The 22,288-nt window shown below is 41.0% G+C and overlaps 1 protein-coding gene across 1 annotated transcript in view; it reads right to left on the minus strand.

Moving 5' to 3' along the window:
• Positions 1-15,481, minus strand: part of LOC120529017 (tripartite motif-containing protein 16-like) — a 31,298-nt gene extending 15,817 nt beyond the window's left edge. Inside the window, exons 1-5 of the mRNA XM_039753078.1 lie at positions 14,923-15,481; positions 6,377-6,472; positions 4,939-5,094; positions 4,861-4,896; positions 1,329-1,488 (exon numbers count right to left, since the gene is read on the minus strand). Coding sequence (XP_039609012.1) covers positions 1,329-1,488; positions 4,861-4,896; positions 4,939-5,094; positions 6,377-6,472; positions 14,923-15,411 — 937 coding nt within the window. The 5' untranslated portion in view covers positions 15,412-15,481. The remainder of the gene's footprint in view (positions 1-1,328; positions 1,489-4,860; positions 4,897-4,938; positions 5,095-6,376; positions 6,473-14,922) is intronic.
• Between the last annotated feature and the right edge of the window lie 6,807 nt (positions 15,482-22,288).

Here is a 22,288-nt window from a genome sequence, read left to right on the forward strand (position 1 = left end):
AGCTGTGCTTTCGCTATCTCGTGCGATGTCCACGGCTTTATTTAATGTTAGCTAAGACCCGGCACTTAAAAGTTTCTCTCGCAGTTTCGCTGAGTTTATGCCAAACACCACCTTGAACATCTCATCTTCATTTCCATAAGCACAGCCCTAACCCCACGAATATTTAGTACTAGAGTGTTTCTATTGGATTGCTGCTGACAGATGGCCTTATATGGGCAGGCACTCAATTACATGGGAGGCGTGACGATGAGAGACACAACTCCGCCTCACCCTGTGACCGAGCTGCAGGCTATGGCCAGTATATATGTACATAAGTAGGTTACAGTTATGACCCTTACGTGTAGAATTTCGAAATGAAATCTGCTTAACTTTTGTAAGCAAGCTGTAAGGAATGAGCCTGCCAAATTTCAGCCTTCTACCTACACGGGAAGTTGGAGAATTAATGACGAGTGAGTCAGTGAGTGAGTCAGTGAGTCAGCCATTCGGTGAGGGCTTTGCCTTTTATTTGTACAGATGCAGTAAACGGTCCAATGTGCAACATCTGTGCCATTGCATAATGTCATCGAGTATCCAACAGAGGGCAGCAATGTCCAATGAACAGAGGAAACAAAGGCACAAAAAACTGATGGCTGTAAGGCCTAACATGTCTGATGAACAAAAGGATCACAAAGTAAGAGGGATGCAAGAGCGAATATGTTGGGTGAACAGAGCTCCATAAATGTGCAACATGATCAGAACAGATGGACTTACTATTGTACCAGTAGCCTGTTTTAATGAGCGGCTGTTTCACTCTGCTAGGAAGAGATGTATTGTGAACAGTAGGGGGCACTACAGCTCCACAAACACCCAACACAAATCAGCACAGGCACGTGTTAAAAGACAAAGAGCCTTTTACTGTGGGAAAACTCTTCTTTTATAAGGGTTTCCCACCACCCCGGCCACAAGTACACTAGAACGACAATACCCAGCATGACCTACATGCACTCATGTGGGAATCTGAGACTGGGCTCACTGTCATCTAGTGTCCTGGGGAAGATAAAGCCCTGTACAATCTGTCACCTACTGTCCTTCCATCTTAAGGGTGTCTTCACTGAGTAAAGGTGCAGGCCGTTCTCCACAACATCAAGAACTCTGAATAAAAGCAGCTGCTTACTGTGAGAGTGTGATATTACTCAGCTCGTCATTGTAAGCAGCTCTACAAAAAATTAGTAATAGAGAAAATGGATAAATCTTAATGAACAGGGCTTCTTTGTGCATCTCACTGTCTTTGTTATTGTCACTCTGGTCCACCCAATGGACTTTAACAATGAACACAGCAAACACTGTACCTGATGGAGTCAAAGGCAGGATGTCCCACTGGCTGATCTTCTTCAGACACTTTTTCAAACCTGACAGCTCCTTTAGTAGGTCCTTAGAAGAGAAATCAGCAGTGACAGTCAAGCTGATCGAGTCTTCATCAGCAGGAAGGACACAGCGAGATGGGAAAGTCTACATCAGGAGAGAGGAGAGGACAAGGAGAATTAAAAAGTAACAATAATAGGAAGGACCACCTCTCGAGTAAGTATCAGTATGGTGAACAGAGAGTTTGGGTTTAGATAGATTACTTTTCATTCATTTATTGGTTATTTATAGAGGGATGTTTCATTATAATGGACCATAAGATGTCAGATGCCTTGACTTTCAAAAAGATTTTCATGCAGAAGTCCATAAGAGGCGAGTCATCAGACTGTTGATAAGTTGACTGAGGGGACAGCAGACAGGCAGGTGAAGAACTGACTTAGCAGACAAAACAAGACATTGGGCTCTATGGTGTACTGAGATGAAGTAGATAGATAGATAGATAGATAGATAGATAGATAGATAGATAGATAGATAGATAGATAGATAGATAGATAGATAGATAGATATTATATTTGTCCCAATGACTTACACACACTATTCAGTATAATCTTACAATTGAAAGTCTGCCACTAGAAAGTGTGTGACTTGTCAGAAAGACTTGAGAGCCTTTTGTGCACTTGTAGAACACACTTGTGGGACCATGTGAGGAATATTGTATGTTAGAGAAATGATAAAACATTAGAAAAGAAAGTCTAAAAGAAGAAGTCATCAGTTAAAGGACAGAGACATGAGGAGGTGACATGACAGGAGTGTTTAAAGATATGAAGGAGTTGGTGTCTTCTTTAGTCAGGTGGCTTCATTTAAAATGAATCTTACTAAGAACACATTTCATGCAAATCTGCTTGCTCAAACAAACAACTGCATATCTACCTGTGTATCAGGTAATAATAATAATAATAATAATAATAATAATAATAATAATAATAATAATAATAATATTTTTTATTGGAACCTTTCAAGGCACACAAGGACACTTTACAGAATACATTAACAACAACATCCACAATATAAAATTAATAAAATATTATAGTACAATAAAACCAGAATAAATAAAATAATAAAATTAAATCTAACTTTATCAACTATAATTCATCTCAAACAGAATAAGCCATCTTAAAAAGATGTGTTTTAAGGTGAGATTTAAAGATAGGAAGAGAGTCAATATCACAAATATCTTGTACAAAGAGTTCCAGAAGTGAGGGGCCACTCGGCTGGAATCTCTAAATCTCATGGTAGTCAGGTGAGCAGGAGGTATAATAAGATAAATAGAGAAAGTAGATCTAAGGATATGGGAAGGAATGGAGATGTGAGGAAGATCAGAAAGATAAGGAGGTGTGAGATTATGGAGGGTCTTGTAAATAATTAGCAGAATATTAAAATGAATGTGACATTTAGCATGGAGCCAGTGAAGCTGCTGAAGGGCTGGAGTGACGTGTTCAATGGAAGGTGTTCTGGTAATAATACGAGCTGCAGCATTCTGAACCAACTGAAGTTATAAAGGAGTTTGTGAGGAAGACCAGAGAGGACAGACTTACAATAATCAATATGAGATGTGACCAGAGCATGAACAAGAATAGCAGTGCTGGTAGCTGAAAGAGATGAACATGAACAGCTCAGATGTACATATGCAGACCAAGATATAATATTACTATGTGCCTAAAATTTTATGTTGCTATAAAGAATGACACTTAAGCTCTTAACCTGGAAGGAAGAAGAGATTAGAGAATTATCAATAGTCAATAAAATATTATCACATTTGTCCAAAACAGATTTAGTTCCTACCAGAAGAACCTCTGTTTTATCACTATTTAATTTAATAAAATTAGCAGACAGCCATGAGTTAACTTCCTGCAGACAGCCAAATACAGAAGAAGGTGTAAGAGTGGAATCAGGCTTAGTAGACAAATAGAGCTGAGGGTCGTCAGCTGAACAGTGAAAGTGAATATCAAATTTCCTAAAGATACGACCAAGAGGCAGAGTATAAATAATAAATAGAAGGGGGACCAAGACAGATCCCTGGGGATCACCACTAACAACTGGGGAAACTGGGGTTCTGAAATTGTTAAAGTTGTACAAACTGTGTATGATCTGAGAGATAAGATTTGAGCCAGGCTTGTGGAGTGCCAGTAATGCCAATCGATTTTCATCACTCAAGGAGAATATCATGAGATATCATATCAAAGGCAGGGCTCAGATCAAGGAGCACAAGTGTGGTCAACAGCCCGAGTCAGCTGCCATCAGCAGGTCATTGGTGATTTTAACGAGGGCTGTCTCTGTATTGTGAAATGGATGAAAGCCACACTGAAATTGTTCAAACAAATGATTGTCAGTGAGGTGAGATTGAACCTGCACGGCAACAGTTTTTTCAAGTGTTTTTTAAAGGAAAGGTAAATTTGAGATTGTATGATAATTAATTTAGATTGTAGGGATCCGCACCAGATTTATTGAGAATTGGAGTTATCACAGCCATTTTAAAAAATAAAGGAACAAGAACAGAGATAAGGGAGGAATGTATGATATTAGTTATTAGAGAGGAAAAAGAAATCAGTAGGAATGGGAGCCAGCTGACAGGTAGAGAACTTGGAATTTCTAATAATATCAGATATTTCAATCACAGTTGGGAGTTTAAAAATAGTAAGTAAAGAAGAAGAAGGGGGATCATAAAATGTTCCATGTACAGATTGTCGGAGGTGACTGGGGTGGTGACTCGGCCGGGATGCCCAGGAGGACCGGAAGAGGGCTTACGTCCACCTCAGACCACGTGGCGGCAACTACCCTGGTTCCTTTGGGGGCCAAGGATACAGAGCTTTGAAGCTCTAACCTGTAAGGGCCCATGGTCACCGCTAGGGGGCCCCCTGTGCCTAGAGAACCACACCCGGAAGTGCTTGGGGGAAGAGGAACGGGGACACCCGGAGTACTTCTGGGTACACAGTCGGTGCTTCCGCCATACAGGGGCATGTCGCCGGAAGGTCACTGGAGGGCACCTGGAGCACATTCGGGTTCATATAAAAGGGGCCAGGACTTTGGGGACTTTTGGGGTTTGAGCACTCACTTGTAAATATGGACTTTGTTAATAAACGTGTGTGGGGTGATTTGAACATTTCTGCCTGTCTGTGTCCGGGTCATGTTTCACAAGAGTTTACAAGAGAAGGCAACTGCTGGTGGATATTTCCAATCTTCATATTAAAAAAGGTTATAAAATAGTTACATTGATCAGTGCAGTAAAATTGAGGTGTGAAGACTGACAGGTGGCCATAGGATGGTATTTGAAGGCCGTAGATAAAGGCAGGAACTTTAAGAGTTTTGCATAAATTGTGGAAATATTAGGCAAACTTGAAATTGGGCTGAATGGCCTGATCTTGCCATTTGTAAAAACTCCTTGGATCCTTTGAATTTGTCTTTAAAGTTTCTCATGTCCCACACACCCCAGTCTGCCTCCCTGTGAAGTGTTGCTCTCACCTTCAGGAAGTACAGATGGTCCTTGGTCTCTGAAAACTCCTTCAGCTCAGCTTCTCTCGTCTTCAGCTCCTCAATCTCCTTCTTCAGTTGCTTCTTGACTCCTTCAGCCTTCTCTGTTTCTCTCTTTTCTTGTTCTCTTATCTTTTCAGTCAGTTTCTCTTGGGCTTCCTCAATGCACTGTTTCAGATCAGTGAAGCTCTTCTTATGTTCCTCCATCACTCTTTCCACAGAGATCTGGTTGGATAGGAGAAAAATATAAAATTGAGTCACCAAATTAAAAAAAAAGTCCTAAAACACTTTTGTTGGTATTCTGATGTAGTGATGGATAAACTGAATTAGGATAAGTGCCGTAGCAGACCCTTGATATTCTCGGTTTCAGCATCTGAAAGGCCGTATGGAATGTGCAGTCTTAATAAGGGGTTCTGTGTGATCTGTGAGAGTCACTGTCAGGACAGCTCTATTGTCCAGTGAGGACTCTGGTAGTGTTACAGTGGTGTGTGTTTAAAAGAGCCTCTCCTGGTCATCCTGGGATTGAGAGTTGAGAAGAAGGAGAAGAAGAAGAATTGGTATTGTGAAGAAAAGTTGATCTGTTGTAATTTAATTACATTAATTGTGTCTTTACTTATTAACCTTCACCCAACTGTATTTAATTGTAACCCTCAGAGTTGTAAGTCTTTATATTTCAGGTTGCTTCATTTTTATTTCCTTTATTTAACTTTTCAATATTACTAATAACTGCCACTGTGACTTATATTTGTACGGCTCACCCGAGTGTCATTGGGGTGAAAATTAGTGTGCTGGTGGGTCACAGTCAGATGTAAGTGTAAGGTAAGATTTGTACACTGTCCAGGATCACCAACCCCAAAGCTGGAGGTGTTCAGCTGTTTTCAGGACCTTTCAGAGCTGCACAGTGACTCTGATATCTTTGAGACAGTAGGCAGGGATGAGGAGCCCTGAAAGTAGTCATAGTCAGGGATTCAGTTATTATGGGAATTGAGGTGAAGTTTTGCTCCAGATACAGAGTCTCACATGCTGTGTTGCCTTCTTGGTACACAGATAGAAAACCTTTGTTGATAGCTGGATAGGCTCCTGTTTAAAGCAATGAAGGATCCAAATGTCTTTATGTAGCTTGTCTAGTTGTCATTCTAAAACTGAAATATAAAGATCAAACTTCCAGTTCTGCCATACACCGGTGTACATGGGGTTAAATAAATTAGAAGGCTTAATGCACATCTGAACATCAGAACATCAGCACCAATCTTCTTTATGAGTTATTGTTAGGGAGAGTTAAGTCATCTTTAAGTGGTGGAATGAGAAACCTGAGGACATTAGGGTCTTGTTGTCTGAATTCCTAATGAATTAAACACTGTCAGCAGTGAAATGCCATGCAGGACACAATAAACCATCTTCTCTCCTTCTCCATCTCCCTGTCTCTAAACATCATTACCAGAAACTCTGGCACCTTTTTACGTGTTTTCCTTACTTTCATATGAAGTATCATCTTAATTAAACTCACCGGAATCTGTTCTCTTGTCCTCCTCATCTCCTTCATTTTCTTCTCTTTCTTCTCAAGTCTCCTCCTGATTTCACTCAGTGTCGCCCCCAGCTGTTTCTGTTTGGAAACACAAAAGGCCACATGGGGGTCTCATCAGAATTCACTTCCACTTTTGGTGTCATTCTGAGTGAATACATTTGTACAAAACATTTGTTTCACATTCCATGACACAACTTACTGTTTCTGTCACATTTGTTATCATAATGTCACAGTAGGAGACGCACAAATATTTCATAAAATAAGTATAATAATGCAAAAGATTTGAAAGAAAGGTTTAGTTTAACAATTTAATTCAAGATGGACTATGGGCATGAAGAGTGCATCAAATAAAGAAGACAGTCTGAAGGCTCACTAGTGTACGAGTCAGTCCTTGATGTTTAGATGACATTGGATTGATGACCAGGATATCAGATGTTCACTCATAAAAACACTGGACTGTGCAGGATGAAGAAATGCTAGCAGACCCAGGTGAACTTCGACACATAACGGCTGCAAGTGTAGGATTTACAAGAACAGTGTGGAGTTCAGACTTTTGAGAACTTTGTCAAGTGTTTGGTCATTTTGGGGAGACAAGTGAGATAACTGAGGCTGTGAAGTTCAGCAAAAAGTTGAATCTGAAGAGGAGTTTAATGAGCTCAGAGAAATCTGACAACAAAATGAATGAGTAACTCATGGTAATATTTAAATACTACAGGGCTTCGTTCGCCAACACTCGTGTTTGGTTTTCCGGATACACACTTGTAAGATTTTATTTCTTTGAATTGTTGCTATTGTTTCATTAGTTTCACTTTTATTTCAGAACTTCTGTAAAAACAATATTTGGAATCTTTTGTGTCCCAATATGCTGAATCTGAGGTCTATGAGACTTGTGTTTAATAACTTTGTACCATAATTCAGGATAGGTTTCTCTGTTTGGAATTTCAGCACAGACAAAATAATCCACATCATCAGCAGATAATAATTTATTTTGCAAAGTAACCAATAAATGCACGTGAGTTAAACCCCGTTTTTGAAATTCTCTGACTTAAACTAATTTCCTTTTGTTTGCATCAATGCGATCTGTGCTTTTTTTTTTTGATACTGTAGCGACTGACGTAATAAAGTGTCACAAAAGTCCTACTTTAACAATCGCCGACTGCGTAACCCCAAACACAACTTTCTAGCACCTTCTCCAACCCCTCCTCCCACAGGTCTCGCCTCCAGCTTACCGCATCAATCAGTACCCAGCTATCAGTCTTCCATGCTGTACTCTGCCCTCCCTCGAACGGACCTAACAGTCACTTAGAACAAAAAAAGCTTCAGCTTTGCTGGGACGCTAAAATACTTTCGACTGTTACTGCTTTCATATACTGTAACTTTCTCTGCATATGTATCTTTTTTTTCCACGCTGCTCTTTCTTCTTTGCTGAAAGCTCAGGTTCTGTGTGTGCCATGTGACTCTACATAACTGAATGTTTTGCTGGCTGTCCAAGCTCTTATTTGATAAGAAGGATGTGCCTTGCAACACTCTTATGTTCCACGTCCCCGCAAGACTGCCCTTCGACAATCTCTTGGTACCGTCTCATGTTTACAGTCCCCACGAGAAGCTCCGTGGCCAGCCTTTTTTGTCTCGCGGGTCTTTAAAATGTCTTTCGAGAACTTCCAAGAAGATCACATATCTTCACCTTGCTTTTCCATTCCAGGATTTTCTTTTATATATAGAGAGACACATTATATCTGAAGTGTGTAACAACAAAGAGCAGATGAGGTGAAGGTAAGATATTTTAAATATTTGGGTCCAACAGTCCAAACCAATGGAGAGAGTGGCAGAGAAATGACAAAGAGAGTGCAGGCAGGGTGGACTGAGTGAAAAAGAGTGTCAGGAGTGATTTGTGACAGAAGAGTATCTGCAAGAGTGAAAGGGAAGGTCTACAAGATGGTAGTAAGAACAGCTATGCTGTATGGTTTGGAGACGGTGGCACTGACCAGAAGACAGGAGACAGAGCTGGAGGTGACAGAGTTGAGGATGCTACAATTGTCACTTGGAGTAAAGAGGGTATCCAGGATTAGGAACAATTATATCAGGGGGACAACACAGATATGACAGATTGATGACCAAGTGAGAGAGGAGAGATTGAGATGGTTTGAGCAGAGTAGAGATGAGGGATAAATCAGGAATAGAATGATAAAGATGGAACTGCCAGGCAAGAAGAAAAGAGGAAGGTCAAATAGGAGGTTTATGGATGTGATGAGGGAGGACATGAAGGCAGTCAGTGTGGCAGAAAATGATGTGAAAGACACAGAGAGATGGAGACGGATGATATACTGTGGCAACCCCTAAATGGGAGAAGCTGAAATACAAAGAACATATAACTGATTCTGGTAAGTGCAGAACCGCACTCTATCAGTGCATGATCTATCCTCAGAGACATTGGACAACATTTAGAATTTAATTCTACAAATAAGAAGGAAAGTGAAATTATCCAAACTCAGATTTCAATAATGAAAATGAGAAAACAAAGTGTAACATGGTAGGCTGCTTTACGGCTTGTTTGTCAAGTGGCATGGCTATTTTACAGAGAGGCGCAGATCCAGATGTCATTGTCAACATCACAGTAAGTGACAAAAGTAAGAGCAGGCTGGCAATTGTGTAAGTAAAGAATAAAGATGGAGGAGCTAAGATTAGGAGCAAAGGAGACAAGGCGGTCTTATCAGAAGTGCTGTCTGTGACACAAGACACTCCTGTGAGGACTGGAGAGATCAGAGAGTTTAACATGAGGCTGAAATTTGGGGCTAAGGGGCATGAGGGTGATTTTTAGATCAGATGGCAACTGCAGCCCCCAGCACGGGTTACATTGGAACACAGGGCACTGATGTTTAGGGGGTCAGTCATTCACAAGAAGTTTAAGAAGTCCAGGGTTACACACTCATGAAGAGAAGCAGGCAGTGATATTAATAAGAGTAAGAGATAAGCTGGGCTGGATATTAGTATGAAAGTCAACAAGGTAAAAAATATATGCTAATACAAAATATATACAGTGGTGCTTGAAAGTTTGGGAACCCTTCAGAATTTTCTATATTTCTGCATAAATATGACCTAAAACATCATCAGATTTTCACTCAAGTCCTAAAAGTAGATAAAGAGAAACCAGTTAAACAAATGAGACAAAAACATTATACTTGGTCATTTATTTATTGAGGAAAATGATCGAATATTACATATTTGTGAGTGGCAAAAGTATGTGAACCTTTGCTTTCAGTATCTGGTGTGACCCACATTTGCAGCAATAACTGCAACTAAATGTTTCCGGTAACTTTTGCTCATTCCAAAACACCTGCTGGGAGGAATTTTCGCCCATTCCTCCATACAGAACAACTTCAACTCTGGGATGTTGGTGGGTTTCCTCACATGAACTGCTCTCTTCGGGTCCTTCCACAACATTTCAATTGGATTAAGGTCAGGACTTTGACTTGGCCATTCCAAAACATGAACTTTATTCTTCTTTAACCATTCTTTGGTAGAACGACTTGTGTGCTTAGGGCTGTTGTCTTGCTGCATGACCCACATTCTCTTGAGATTCAGTTCATGGACAGATGTCCTGACATTTTCCTTTAGAATTCTCCTATATAATTCAGAATTCATTGCTCCATCAATGAAGGCAAGAAGTCCTGACCCAGATGCAGCAAAACAAGCCCAAACCATGATACTACCACTAGCATGTTTCACAGATGGGATAAGGTTCTTATGCTGGAATGCAGTGATTTCCTTTCTCCAAACATAAAGCTTTTCATTTAAACCATAAAGTTCTATTTTGGTCTCATCCGTCCACAAAACATTCTTCCAATAGCCTTCTGGTTTGTCCACGTGATCTTCAGCAAACTGCAGATGAGCAACAATGTGTTTTTTTGGAGAGCAGTGGCTTTCTCCTTGCAACCCTGCCATGCACACCATTGTTGTTCAGTGTTCTCCTGATGGTGGACTGATGAACATGAACATTAGCCAATGTGAGAGAGGCCTTCAGTTGCTTAGAAGTTACCCTGGGGTCCTTTGTGACCTTGCCGATTATTACACCTCTTGCTCTTGGAGTGATCTTTGTTGGTCGACCACTCCTGGGAGGGTAACAATGGTCTTGAATTTCCTCCATTTGTACACAATCTGTCTGACTGTGGATTGGTGGAGTCCAAACTCTTTAGAGATGGTTTTGTAACCTTTTCCAGCCTGATGAGCATCAACAACTCTTTTTGTGAGGTCCTCAGAAATCTCCTTTGTTCGTGCCATGATACACTTCCACAAACATGTGTTGTGAAGAGCAGACTTTGACAGATCCCTGTTCTTTAAATAACACAGGGTGCCAACTCACACCTGATTGGCATCCCATTGATTGAAAACACCTGACACCTCACCTTCAAACTAACTGATAATCCTAGAGATTCACATACTTTTACCACCTCACAAATATGTAATATTCGATCATTTTCCTCAATAAATAAATGACCAAGTATAATATTTTTGTCTCATTTGTTTAACTGGTTTCTCTTTATCTTCTTTTAGGACTTGAGTGAAAATCTGATGATGTTTTAGGTCATATTAATGCAGAAATATAGAAAATTCTAAAGGGCTCACAAACTTTCAAGCACCATATATATATATATATATATATATATATATATATATATATATATATATATATATATATATATATATATATATATATATGTGGCAGTAGGGGGCGCTAGTGCTCCCTTGAACCCTCAGGTACAGCTCCAGACACCAGGTAAAAGTCCAAGACTCTTTATTATTTTTCACAGTGCACCAAGCACCTTCCACACTACTCATAAATCCACCAATAACTAACTCACACAATAAACTCTCCTCCTCGCCCAGACACTTGCTCCTCTACCTCCCAGCTCAGCTTGTTGTCTGGACTGAGGCACCGCCCTTTTATAGCCCCTAAACCGGAGGTGTTCCTGTCCCAACAGTCCACAGTTCCTTATTCCTTCCGGGTCAGGGCAATCAGTCCTTTACTTCAACCGAGCACGTCGTTCCTTCCCGTCACATGAACGTGATGTACTCCCGGGTCATAAGGCACAGCGACTCCTGGTGGCCCCCAAGGTATCCAGCAGGGCTGTGTAAAAACACTACATAGTCCATAAGGCCCTGCTGGAACTAGGGGCACGATCCTGCTGTCGGGAGAGTTCCTCCTGGCAGCCTGGGGGTGAGGGCCGGAGCACAAAGCTGGCAGTCCTCCACTATATATATATATATGCTTTAAAGACAAATTAATAATAATAATAATAATAATAATAATAATAATAATAATAATAATAATTACAATAAATTGCTTCAAAAATCAATACAGTGATTAATGATGCTAATATAAAGAAGAAATCATATAAAGAAAAATACATAAATATAATATGAACAAAAATAATATAAACATCAGAATTGTACATGTATATATATCTATGAAATTACAAACTAACATCAATAGAGTGATGAATGAGCCAATCATCTAAGAGACGTCACAAATCTTAAATTACGTAAAGCAGTAAGCGTCTGGGTGTTTATTCAGTCAGACAAGAAGCTGAAATAAGACTGCAGAAGATGTTGAACAAGTCTTAACATAATAAGAAATGCCGTTGGACTCTGGGCTAAAGGACACTGATGAAAATGTGACAGATGGCGACCTGCATGTATCAGGTGAGTCACTTTGGGCAGATCGGCCCACTCACTTTACGGCTTTATCATTTTTTTTAAGTCAACTGACTTCAAACATCAAATGCTTCAAAAATGACAATGTGTTCCAAAAGCAAAAAAACTTTTTCGTCCAGACAATGAGCCCTTAAATTTCTAAATAAATGAAATATAATAAAGAATAAAATAAGAGGTGACGAGAACTAAACATCTGTTCACAAGCAGTTAACATCACAACCAGAATAACAAAGTGTGATGTGGAAACTGGAAGAATGAAATAAGAACAAAAAAAAGAGCGAGGCAGCAAACCAAATACAAGAGAATAACGTAATGAATGGTGAGAAATGGACGTGACGGGGGACTCATCTCGTAATTTGAATGGCCACTAAAGCAGTACAGGAGGAACACCTGACAACAGAATCAAACTCCTGACATATCGGGCTGACCGGGCTGCCATGTTTTTTCCGATGCACTCATTCTCTGTGTAGGTTGAGTGGATGGTGTTTTTTGTTGACTCCAAGAATTACTTTTACTTGTGAAGAGCTTTTGAACATACAGGCCTTTGTTCCATCGGATTTTTCTCCTCTGTTTGTTTGCGATGAGGGAGATTTACCACAGAAGTTGTCCCCATATGCCTACAGGAATGCCGCCTGTCAATCCCTCTTCACCAGGCAATACTGCGGTATGATGCTCAGGTGTGCTGGAGATGCAGAGGCTTTCGTGCTTCACTCTCAACAATCTGCCTTTCAGATGTTTGACAATGGTGTCCTAATGTCAGGACATCAGTTATTCAGAGTGGACCACAGCAGTGGACTTTGTAACAAATCTCCAGGTGGCTCTGTGTGCCTGTTTATAAACAATGGCTGATGCAGGGATGTGTCTGAAATTCTTTCTTTTTCCTCTGCTGATACTGACATTCTTGTCATTCATTGCAAGCCATTCTATCTACCCTGGGAATTTCATTCTGTCATACTGGTTGGTATTTACATTCCTCCTGAACCAAATGCTCAATTGGCAGAACAGCTGCTAGCTGATAACATTCATTATTTAGAAAATCAATTCCCCAGTTCTTTCATTTTCATTTTGGGGGATTTTAACCTCAGTAATATGAAAGACAATCTGCCCAGATACCACCAACTGATCAACTGGCCCACATGTGAGGGCAGAATATTGAATAACTTTAACAACAACATTAAAGGGGCATTTTACCATTTCTTCTGTGCACCTCTTGCCCACTCTGACCACCCCTTGATTTGTTCCCAATGTTGTGGACGGACGGGGCCCTTACCCTTATTAAAGGCCCTGGGGGAGAGAGTACTTCCAGGACAGTTTCAGCCCCAGAGCAACTGAGGGCAGCCCCCTTGGTTTCCAGCAGGGCCCTGGGCCAAGAGCATAAAAGCCCTGTTGGGGCCCGTGGCCAATGCCAGGGGCCACATGGACATTTACAGGGCTCTATTTGGCAGCACTTCCACCACACCCAGAAGTGCTGCTGGAAGAAGCTCGTTGGGCACCTGGAGTCCTTCCAAGTGGCATATAAAAAGGGGCCAGAGTCAGGAGGAAGAGGACAAAGCCTGTGTGGAGGACTGAAGGGGTGGCAAAGGGATTGTTGTGATGCTTTGCTGTACTGTGTTGTGCTGTGGGGAGCAAAGAAAAATGTACATAAAAGTGTGTGTCGTGTCCTGCCTATCTGTGTCGAAGTACGCACCCGGGCATCACACCAGCTATAAACAGAAACCGGAACCATCAAAGCCCACCAGGACTGTTAGCCACAGATGGACTCCTAAGGATGTTGGAAGGCTGATGGAGTGTTTAGGCTCCACACATTGGAAAGCCATGGATGGCTGGTGGAGCAGGTGAGATGACTATGCTGATATTGTAAGAAGTCCATTGTGAGATACAACAATGACAAGCTGCAGTTCACCAAGGAGCTGACGGTTCTAAGAGCTGCTAAGGCCCAGGCCCACAAGAGGGATGAATATAAATCTGCAAAGCAGACGTCTAATGAAGTTCTGAGAGCTTCAAAAGCCATTTCTAAAGATCAGCTGGAGAAAGGCTTTAGCAGTAATAGGCAGGCAGTGTGGAAATCTCTGGAAAAAACTTACAAATACCAGGCAGCGAAGCTCCTAGGCCTCATCCTCACCAATTTAGCTAATCAGCTGAATGAGTTTTATTGCTTGGTTGACAAGAACATGAGGCCCTGCTTGGACTCTGACCCTATGCCTTCTGTGTCAACAGTCCCCCCACCACAATCATTTCAGTGTCACCCCCCTCAGACCCCCTTCACTGAAGTCAAATTCACCTTTTTCAGCTCCCCTTCCCCCAGTCATTCCTCTCCACCCCACCCTGGAGGTACAAAAACCTTCTTAGGAAATAGAATATCAGGAAAGCAGCAGATCCTGAGGAGTCCCACCTGGTACTCTTAGACCAGTAAGCCCCTGTCTTTACTGACATATTTAATATTCTCTGATGCTGGAGAAAGGTCCGGACTGCTATAAGGTAGTCACCATCATTCCAGTTCTCAAGAAGGATAAAATCTCTGAACTTAAAGAGGCCTGAGGTACTCGAGACACAAGTGATCAGAACACAAAGAACCTCCGCTCATTTTAATGAGAGCACTCAGCTCACTCGACTGTCCATGGATCACACTGTGTATCTCATCCTGGACTGTTTCATGTTTTCCACCCAGTCTCACCAGGGTAGTCTCCAGCTCCCAACTGTCCTATACAAGCAAATTGAGACTTCTCAACAGGAACAGATTTCTCTGCCAAACTACATTTACATATCACTTAACGCCTTTTGTATTGAGTTTCCATTAAACACTAAACTCCACTCACCTGTTTTTCTTCTCTTTCCATCTTCAGCTTGACCTTTTCATGACCATCATGTTTCCCTTTCAGATTTCTATCAGGATCAACCAGCTTGTGGTGCATCAGGGTGTCTCCTTCATAGTGAGGCTGCAGGTGAGTCTGACAGTAGGAGGCCTCACAGGTGAGACAGGACTTCACCGCTCTGAACTTCCCAGTACAGAAGTCACACTCTACGTCTCCAGGGCCAAAACTTTGAGAAGAATGAGGACTGAGTCTTGGTCTCTTAAATTTCTTGATGACTTCATTCAGCAGTGTGTTTCTGTTCAGCTCAGGCCTTGTGGTGAAGGTGTGTCTGCACTGAGGACAGCTGTACACTTGGCTCTGATCCCAGTAGTCTGTTAGGCACTTCAGACAGAAATTATGTCCACAGGGGATGGTGACAGGGTCAGTCAGGGTGTGCAGACACACCGAGCAGGTGAATTCATCCTGTAATCCACACGGCTGGGCTTCAGCCATCGTCAGTCTGAGGAGAGGCAGGCAGAGAGAATCAGTCAGACAAACAAGCAAGTGACTGGTGAAGAAACGAAAGTGAAAATTTGTCTGTGCTCAGTGGGGAGGAGGAGGAGGAGGAGGTGATTTAAAGAAACAGCTGAGAGCTGACAGAGAGAACATCTGAGGAGACACTGAGGGTGAACAGTTAATGTGAGACAGGAGCTCAGAGAGTGAAGATCACCAAGTGACAGAAGAGATGACCTGTCACAGAGGATCTGTTAAAGATTAATTCATGTCAGTATTTCTTATTTATTTATTGAACACTGCCGTCCACTTTAGACAGACTCAGAGCTCAGTGCACATTTACAAATGAAATAAAATGAAAATAAAACACAACACATAAATCACCATAAACAGATTTGTAATGTGACGACCTGGCGGCCCTCAGCAGACCGAGACAGTGAGCTGTTAAACTGATGATTCATTCTACTCATGCTGGTGCTCTTTATTATTTAAAATGTCCATCCCGTAGTAAGTTCTCTTCTGTAACATTAAAGTTATAAGAATGTTAGGAGGAGAAGAAGCAAATGTCAATCTATCAAATAACTCATAACCAGTTGTGCCTTTTGTCAATGCCAGTAATTCATTTTATTAATCAGTAAAGCTCACACTTTATTTTCCTTACCTTTCTCTGTAGTTAAAGTTCCCAGTTGTTAATATTCCATCAAGGTAAGTGAAACCCCATCATTTAAAGAAACAGAATAATCCATCCATCAATCAATCCATGTTTAAACATGCTTATACTGAGCAGAGCCATGGGGACTCTGGAGCCTATCCCAGTGACCACTGGGGGCTAAGCTGGTAGAGCACCTGGACAGGGTCACACACACACACACTATAACCTATCTACAGTTTATTATAAACACTTGGATTATAGAAGTATGATGCTGCTTAAATATTGATTTACTGTAATTGACCCAGATAGTATCCGTGTGTGTGTATGTGTGTGTGTGTGTGTGTGTGTGTGTGTGAGAGAGAGAGAGAGAGAGAGAGAGAGAGAGAGAGAGAGTGAGCCCTGCCAAGGACTGGCTTCCTTTACAGAGTTGGTTGTTGTTTTTCACGTGGGGGTGCCAGGGTGGGTTATTCATGACCCAGCACTGAAATAATGCCTAATGTATCACTTTGTTCACAACCATGCCAATCAGTCTTTATTATATAGCGCTGTCCTTTCACTGACCAAACATAAGCCACTTTGCTAAGCACACTCATGAATGTGTTAATGTGCTGACCAGCTCCATCATGGTGTGGTATGGGGATTGTAGTGCTGAGTATCACAGTGTGTCAGTGTGTCGCTGTGTCTCTACAATCCATACAAGACACCTACAGCACACACAACCTCAACAAGACACCCAGCATTGTGACTGACCCCTTACACCCAGCACATGGGCACTTTGAGCTCCTGATGTCTGCCAGATGGGTATTGCAGTATCCTAGTCAGATCATCCAGACTGTGTGACAGTTTAAGATGCTGTATGACTTTTTAATGCTTTAGCCCTCCCCCACTTCTCACAGTTGAACTGTGAACTTTGCACTATTTACACATTTGAAAACCACTTAAGTAAAATGCACACATTGTTCTTTATTTGTGGTAAACACTTACTACATTCCAGAAGTACATTTGTTATCTGGTTATATTTCACTTTTTTAATGCAATAATATTACTGCTGCTGTTAAGCTGTTACTGATCCAGTAAGAACTGATCTGCTGGACGTTGTCCTACCGTTGTCATGATAGTTTACTGCACGCTGTCTGTTTGCAATGCATGTTGTATTTGCACTAAGTTGTGCACATATTATTGATGCACTGCATGTTTTATGTTTGCACAGTAATGTCCTCTCTACCTGTACTATTTGTTTGGATGGGATAACAATTGATAAACTTCAACTTGAAATTACTATGTGAGATGACGTAGACTTAAATAATTACATGTTTTAAAATTAAAAGGAACTGTGGACATCAGGATGGGACAGGAGTGTCATTGAAATCAGGACAAGGACAACAGCAGAGCGGTCATGATGTTGAGGGTAACAGACCCAAAGTAACTAAGAAAGTTTTTAATTTGCTTATCTGTGATTCTGACCTGAATCACAGCCAATGTACATACTGTATGTGACATGTATGTGAGTGACCACAGAGACCAATGGCTTTAACAGGTCAGACAGCGGGAATTAACAAGACAGCTGAAGTGAAGAGTCAGAGAAGAGAACAACTGGATTTAGGTCAGCAGTGAAGAGCTCATCATGTGATGACCTGTCTGATGTCAGTCACATATTGGGACACAAATTTGACCAACGAGGAATGAGATCTTTGATCACAGGACGGCTATCAGAGTGTGCAAAGTCAAAGAAGAAAAAGTTACAAAGGATGAACAAATTTTTATTTATCAAATTATATTACAGTGGCACAGACCCACAAGCAGCACACTCAAGTGACTCTCTCAGCTCCTTGAGGTTGTTCATCTTGACCTTACTCCCCTCAACACCCTCCTTTCTCACTATCACCCCTCACTCCTCTTTACCTTCTCCACTTCCATTTGAACCCTGTCAGGCTCCAAGATGATGACAGATTTAGAACTCACAGTCTCCACCTGCTGCTTAGGCCTGTAATACATGCAGTCAACTTGGACCTTAATCTGCCTGTTTATACAGACTGACGTCAGGTGACATGCAGCATAATCAGGGGTCTTGAGAGAACTGTGAATTAGGGCTTGATAAAGGTAGCCACAGGTATCACATGTGATGGGTACTTTAAATGTTGACAGTGATGTTGAACTTAGTCAGCTGACTCAACTCCTTAAGTTTGGGTGACTTTGACAAACCTGATAGCAGGAAGGAGGAGGTACAGTTTAATGTCTGATGTGACATCAAGTTCCTCAGTAAAACATCAAACACCATCAGTGTGCCTGATACCTGAGATACCAGTGAGTCCTCATCTTCAGATATTCACAGACAATTTATCCAGAGGTGACAAACCCTTTGAGTGACCACTTGAGGGGCAAAAGATATCTGATGAGGAGACAACAGTCCAGATACCTTTGTCATTCATACACATGTCTGTCAATAGCTCTTTATACTGAGGCCTTTATAAAGCCTTTCATTTGCGCTGCTCCAGCAGGTCCACGTGTTTGTCCTACCTAACAGGTGACATTCAGGGTACACAGCAGTTATTATGTCTCAGCCCTTAATATATGTACTTTAGCAAGAAAAAGTAAGTGACCCCTTTGACTTTCCATGGATTTGATTTCTACTAAAATGTTCTCTGATCTTCATCTAAGTCACAATTCATAGTAAAACACAATCTAACTAAACTAATAACACACAAACTGTTCTGCTTTCCATGTTCTTATTGAGCACATTGAGTCGTCATTAGACAGTGCAGGCTGGACAAGGTAAGAGACCCTCAGTGTTAGTGACTTCTCCTAAAACTAAATGGAGGAAGGTGTTTAATTAAAGAGGATTAAATTATAAGAATGGCAGCTGACAATACTGCTCTCTTCAAGTTAAAGTGATTATTGTGAACCTCACCTCAATCTAAACAAATGCCAAAGGACCTTAGAAGACTCATCACAGAAATGCATGAAGGTCAAAAAGAATACACTAGCATTGCTAAAGACCTGAGTGTTCATCAATCCACAGTAAAATAAAATGTCTACAAATAGAGGGAATTCAGGACTGTAGTTACTCCCTAGGAGTGGGTATGAGGTAACAATCATCCCAACAGCACAAATGGCAACCTGAAAAAAATAAAGAATTCCAACAAATCTTCAGTTTGCTCAGGACCACATGGATGTTCCCCAATGCTCCTTGGACAATGTTAAAATGGACACATGAGATAAAAATTGAACTTTCTCGTACAAATGCACAATGTTAGGTTTGGTGAAAGGGGGCACTGCACACCAACACCAAAGTCTCATCCCAACTGCAACACAAAGTAAAAGGAGAAACATGGATTGGGCCTGCTTTGCTAATTCATGGCCAGGATACAATGGAAATATTGAGGAAACAAGAAATTCAAATGTATATCAAAACATGTAAGGGCAGAAGTCCACGACCTCAAGCCTAAGTGAGATTGAGTGATGCAGCAAGACAATGACTCAAATCACACAAGAACAACAACTAAAGAATGGCTGGTAAAGAAGTTTGACCAAATCAGAGTCCTGACTGAGGAACTGAAACAGGATGATAGGGAAGGATGGTCCATAAGTCATCCCAAACACTGTGCAGGTCTTATAAGCAACAAAAGGAAATGTTTGGTGGAGGTTGTGGCAGATAAAGGAGGATCCATAAGTTATTAAATAAAAAAATAAATACATAATTAAAATTTGGTTGGTTAGTTTTGCCAGTCTGCACTGTGAATGATCGCTCAGCGTGCCTAAAAAAGACATGGAAAGTGTATTTTAGATTTTTAGTTGTTTAGAATTGTGACTTAGGTGAAAATTAGATGATATCTTAATAGGAATTAATGCAGAACTCCAAGGAATTTCCCAGGATTCACTTACTATTCTTGTTAATGTTGTTGTAAATCAACAGTGACCCCTGCTGGTCAGACTACTGTGTGTAGATCTGATGGGTCACTGCACCACACAATGACACACACACCTCATTGGCTACTCAAAGATGAAATCAAACCCAATAATAATGGAGACCCTGATAGCGGCACTTGCCCTGCATTCTCCTCCCCAGATTCAATCCACTTAAGGGCATCTCCTCACCCATCCTGTGAAATTCATTTTGACACTAAACTACAAACACGAGTAAAGCCTGCACTTGTGGAGACATTAGATGACTATTGGAGGGTACTGGTCAGTTGTTACCTGATGTCAGATGGCAGATTGTTACTCTGGAGTCACAACCAAGCAAAAACCCTGGATGGAGGGGCTCAGTGAAGGAGGTGTTGAACCTGTGCAGGAGGGTCATTGTGTGTGAGACGCTATAAAATGACAGAGAGCCAGCAGGCCAGTCCAGATACACACCTATTCTAGGGCTGTAGGGGGCGCTGATTACAGTGTCTTTGTTATTGTGACACACAGAGTAGACAGAATTAGAACAGAAAAAACTCCAGGACTTTGCGTTGTGTCCAAGTCTGCAGTCAAAGCCCCATCCTTTCCTTCTCATTCCTTTATATGCGACTTCTATCCTCAGACCACCAGTACACTCCACCTCCATATAACAGCGAGTCCCAGTCAGAGCCTCTCTGCACAGAACTTGAGGCCAGCAGTCAAACCTCTAAGGATGATTGGGGTATTTGGTCTTTGTCCTGTCATATGTCACTCCCTTGTTCCCTTCAGACAGACGGAGCCATCTGTGTGCCATATTGATGTCCAGTGTGAGTGGACAGAAGTCTGAAAGGAGAGAAAAGAAAAGAAAATGAGTGAGGAAATCTGGGAGTGTGTAATGGGATTGGGGGCAGAGCACAACACAGACAAGTAACAAGAACCAATTAGGAGCTGCACTGATGAGACTCCAATGTCCTGTCGATAGTAAAGAGCTCATCTGATTGGACAGAATCCTGTAGGGATTTAAAAAGAAATAACAAAAAGATGATAACAGACAACAAAGGCAAAGACAGGCAAGCCATACATTTGGAAAGACGTCTCAGTCATCAGGAATTATGATAAACACCATAAGATCACCGTTGAGGACAGAGTTTTAATGGATGGTTCACACTGACATTTGGCTTTTTGACAAGTCAGTGAGGAAAATATCTGACATTTTTAAATTGTTACACTTACTCAATGTGTTCTGTAAATGACCACAACAATTACTGGAATTTCTGTTATTTTCAACAATAATCACAACTCACTTTAATCTTTATTTTACCATTGATTATCTATATGAATATGTATACTGTATGTTAATAGTAATGGATTTTGTAATTTTGTTTTTAGCACATTGGGCTGCATTCATTGGATAAAATCCACAACTTAAATAATTATTACATTATTATCATTAATATTATTAAAGGCAAGCAAAACAGAAAAACACACAGTAAGGAGAAAATAAAAAGTGCAGTAAAAGTACAAAGGAAAAGTGTCTGAAAGAAAAAATATAAACAAGAAAGCATTTCTAGTGAGCTGAAAATCATACAAGGAATGTCTCAGTGGGTTTTAAGTGGCCTTGTTTTTCCCCAAAAAGATGAGAAAAAAATCCATGTAGGAAAATTGTAGATAATGGGAAAAAGAACAATGGATGTAGGACTTGGCGTAGTCGGCAGGATTTCATTTGATGTTTTTGTGTTTTTTACTTCCTGTGAATTTAATTGACCCCTAAGATTGTCCAACAGACTGCTTTGGTACATCACAGTCCTGAATCTCTCGTTCCCATAATTCACCTGTCACAGGACCACCCAAACCCCCACACATACACTTTCAGCTCATTCTGCAGGTTACACTTTCATATCATAAGCCTGGACTGAGATATTAAAGAGAAATGATTTCGACTGTGATTATCCATTTAATCAAAGTACAGACTCACATTGTAAAAACTCCTCTCTGTTCTGAGGTTCAGGAGGCTGTAGGGTGAAAACTGGAGTTCACAACCTGAAAATAAAAAGAAAAGAGAGGAATGAAAACTGTGAAGATGACATTGTGTAATGTTAGTAACATTCTTAAACACATTTTACAAATAACGTGCAGTAAAATAAAACACAAAATGACCTGGGGGGTATTTTCCGTACGTCGCTTAAATCATCCGAGATCAGATGCCTCATCTTGAATGAGTTAATGCCGGTGAAACTCATCCGGGATAAGTCAGTTTTTTCAAATGCAGCTGTGTATTAGATTAGTCTAGGTGGATCTAATCATCCGAGATGATTGCGCACACCCGTGCTGATTGAAAAGCCC

Source organism: Polypterus senegalus, chromosome 4 (assembly GCF_016835505.1).
Source record: "Polypterus senegalus isolate Bchr_013 chromosome 4, ASM1683550v1, whole genome shotgun sequence".
Taxonomy (NCBI): domain Eukaryota; kingdom Metazoa; phylum Chordata; class Cladistia; order Polypteriformes; family Polypteridae; genus Polypterus; species Polypterus senegalus.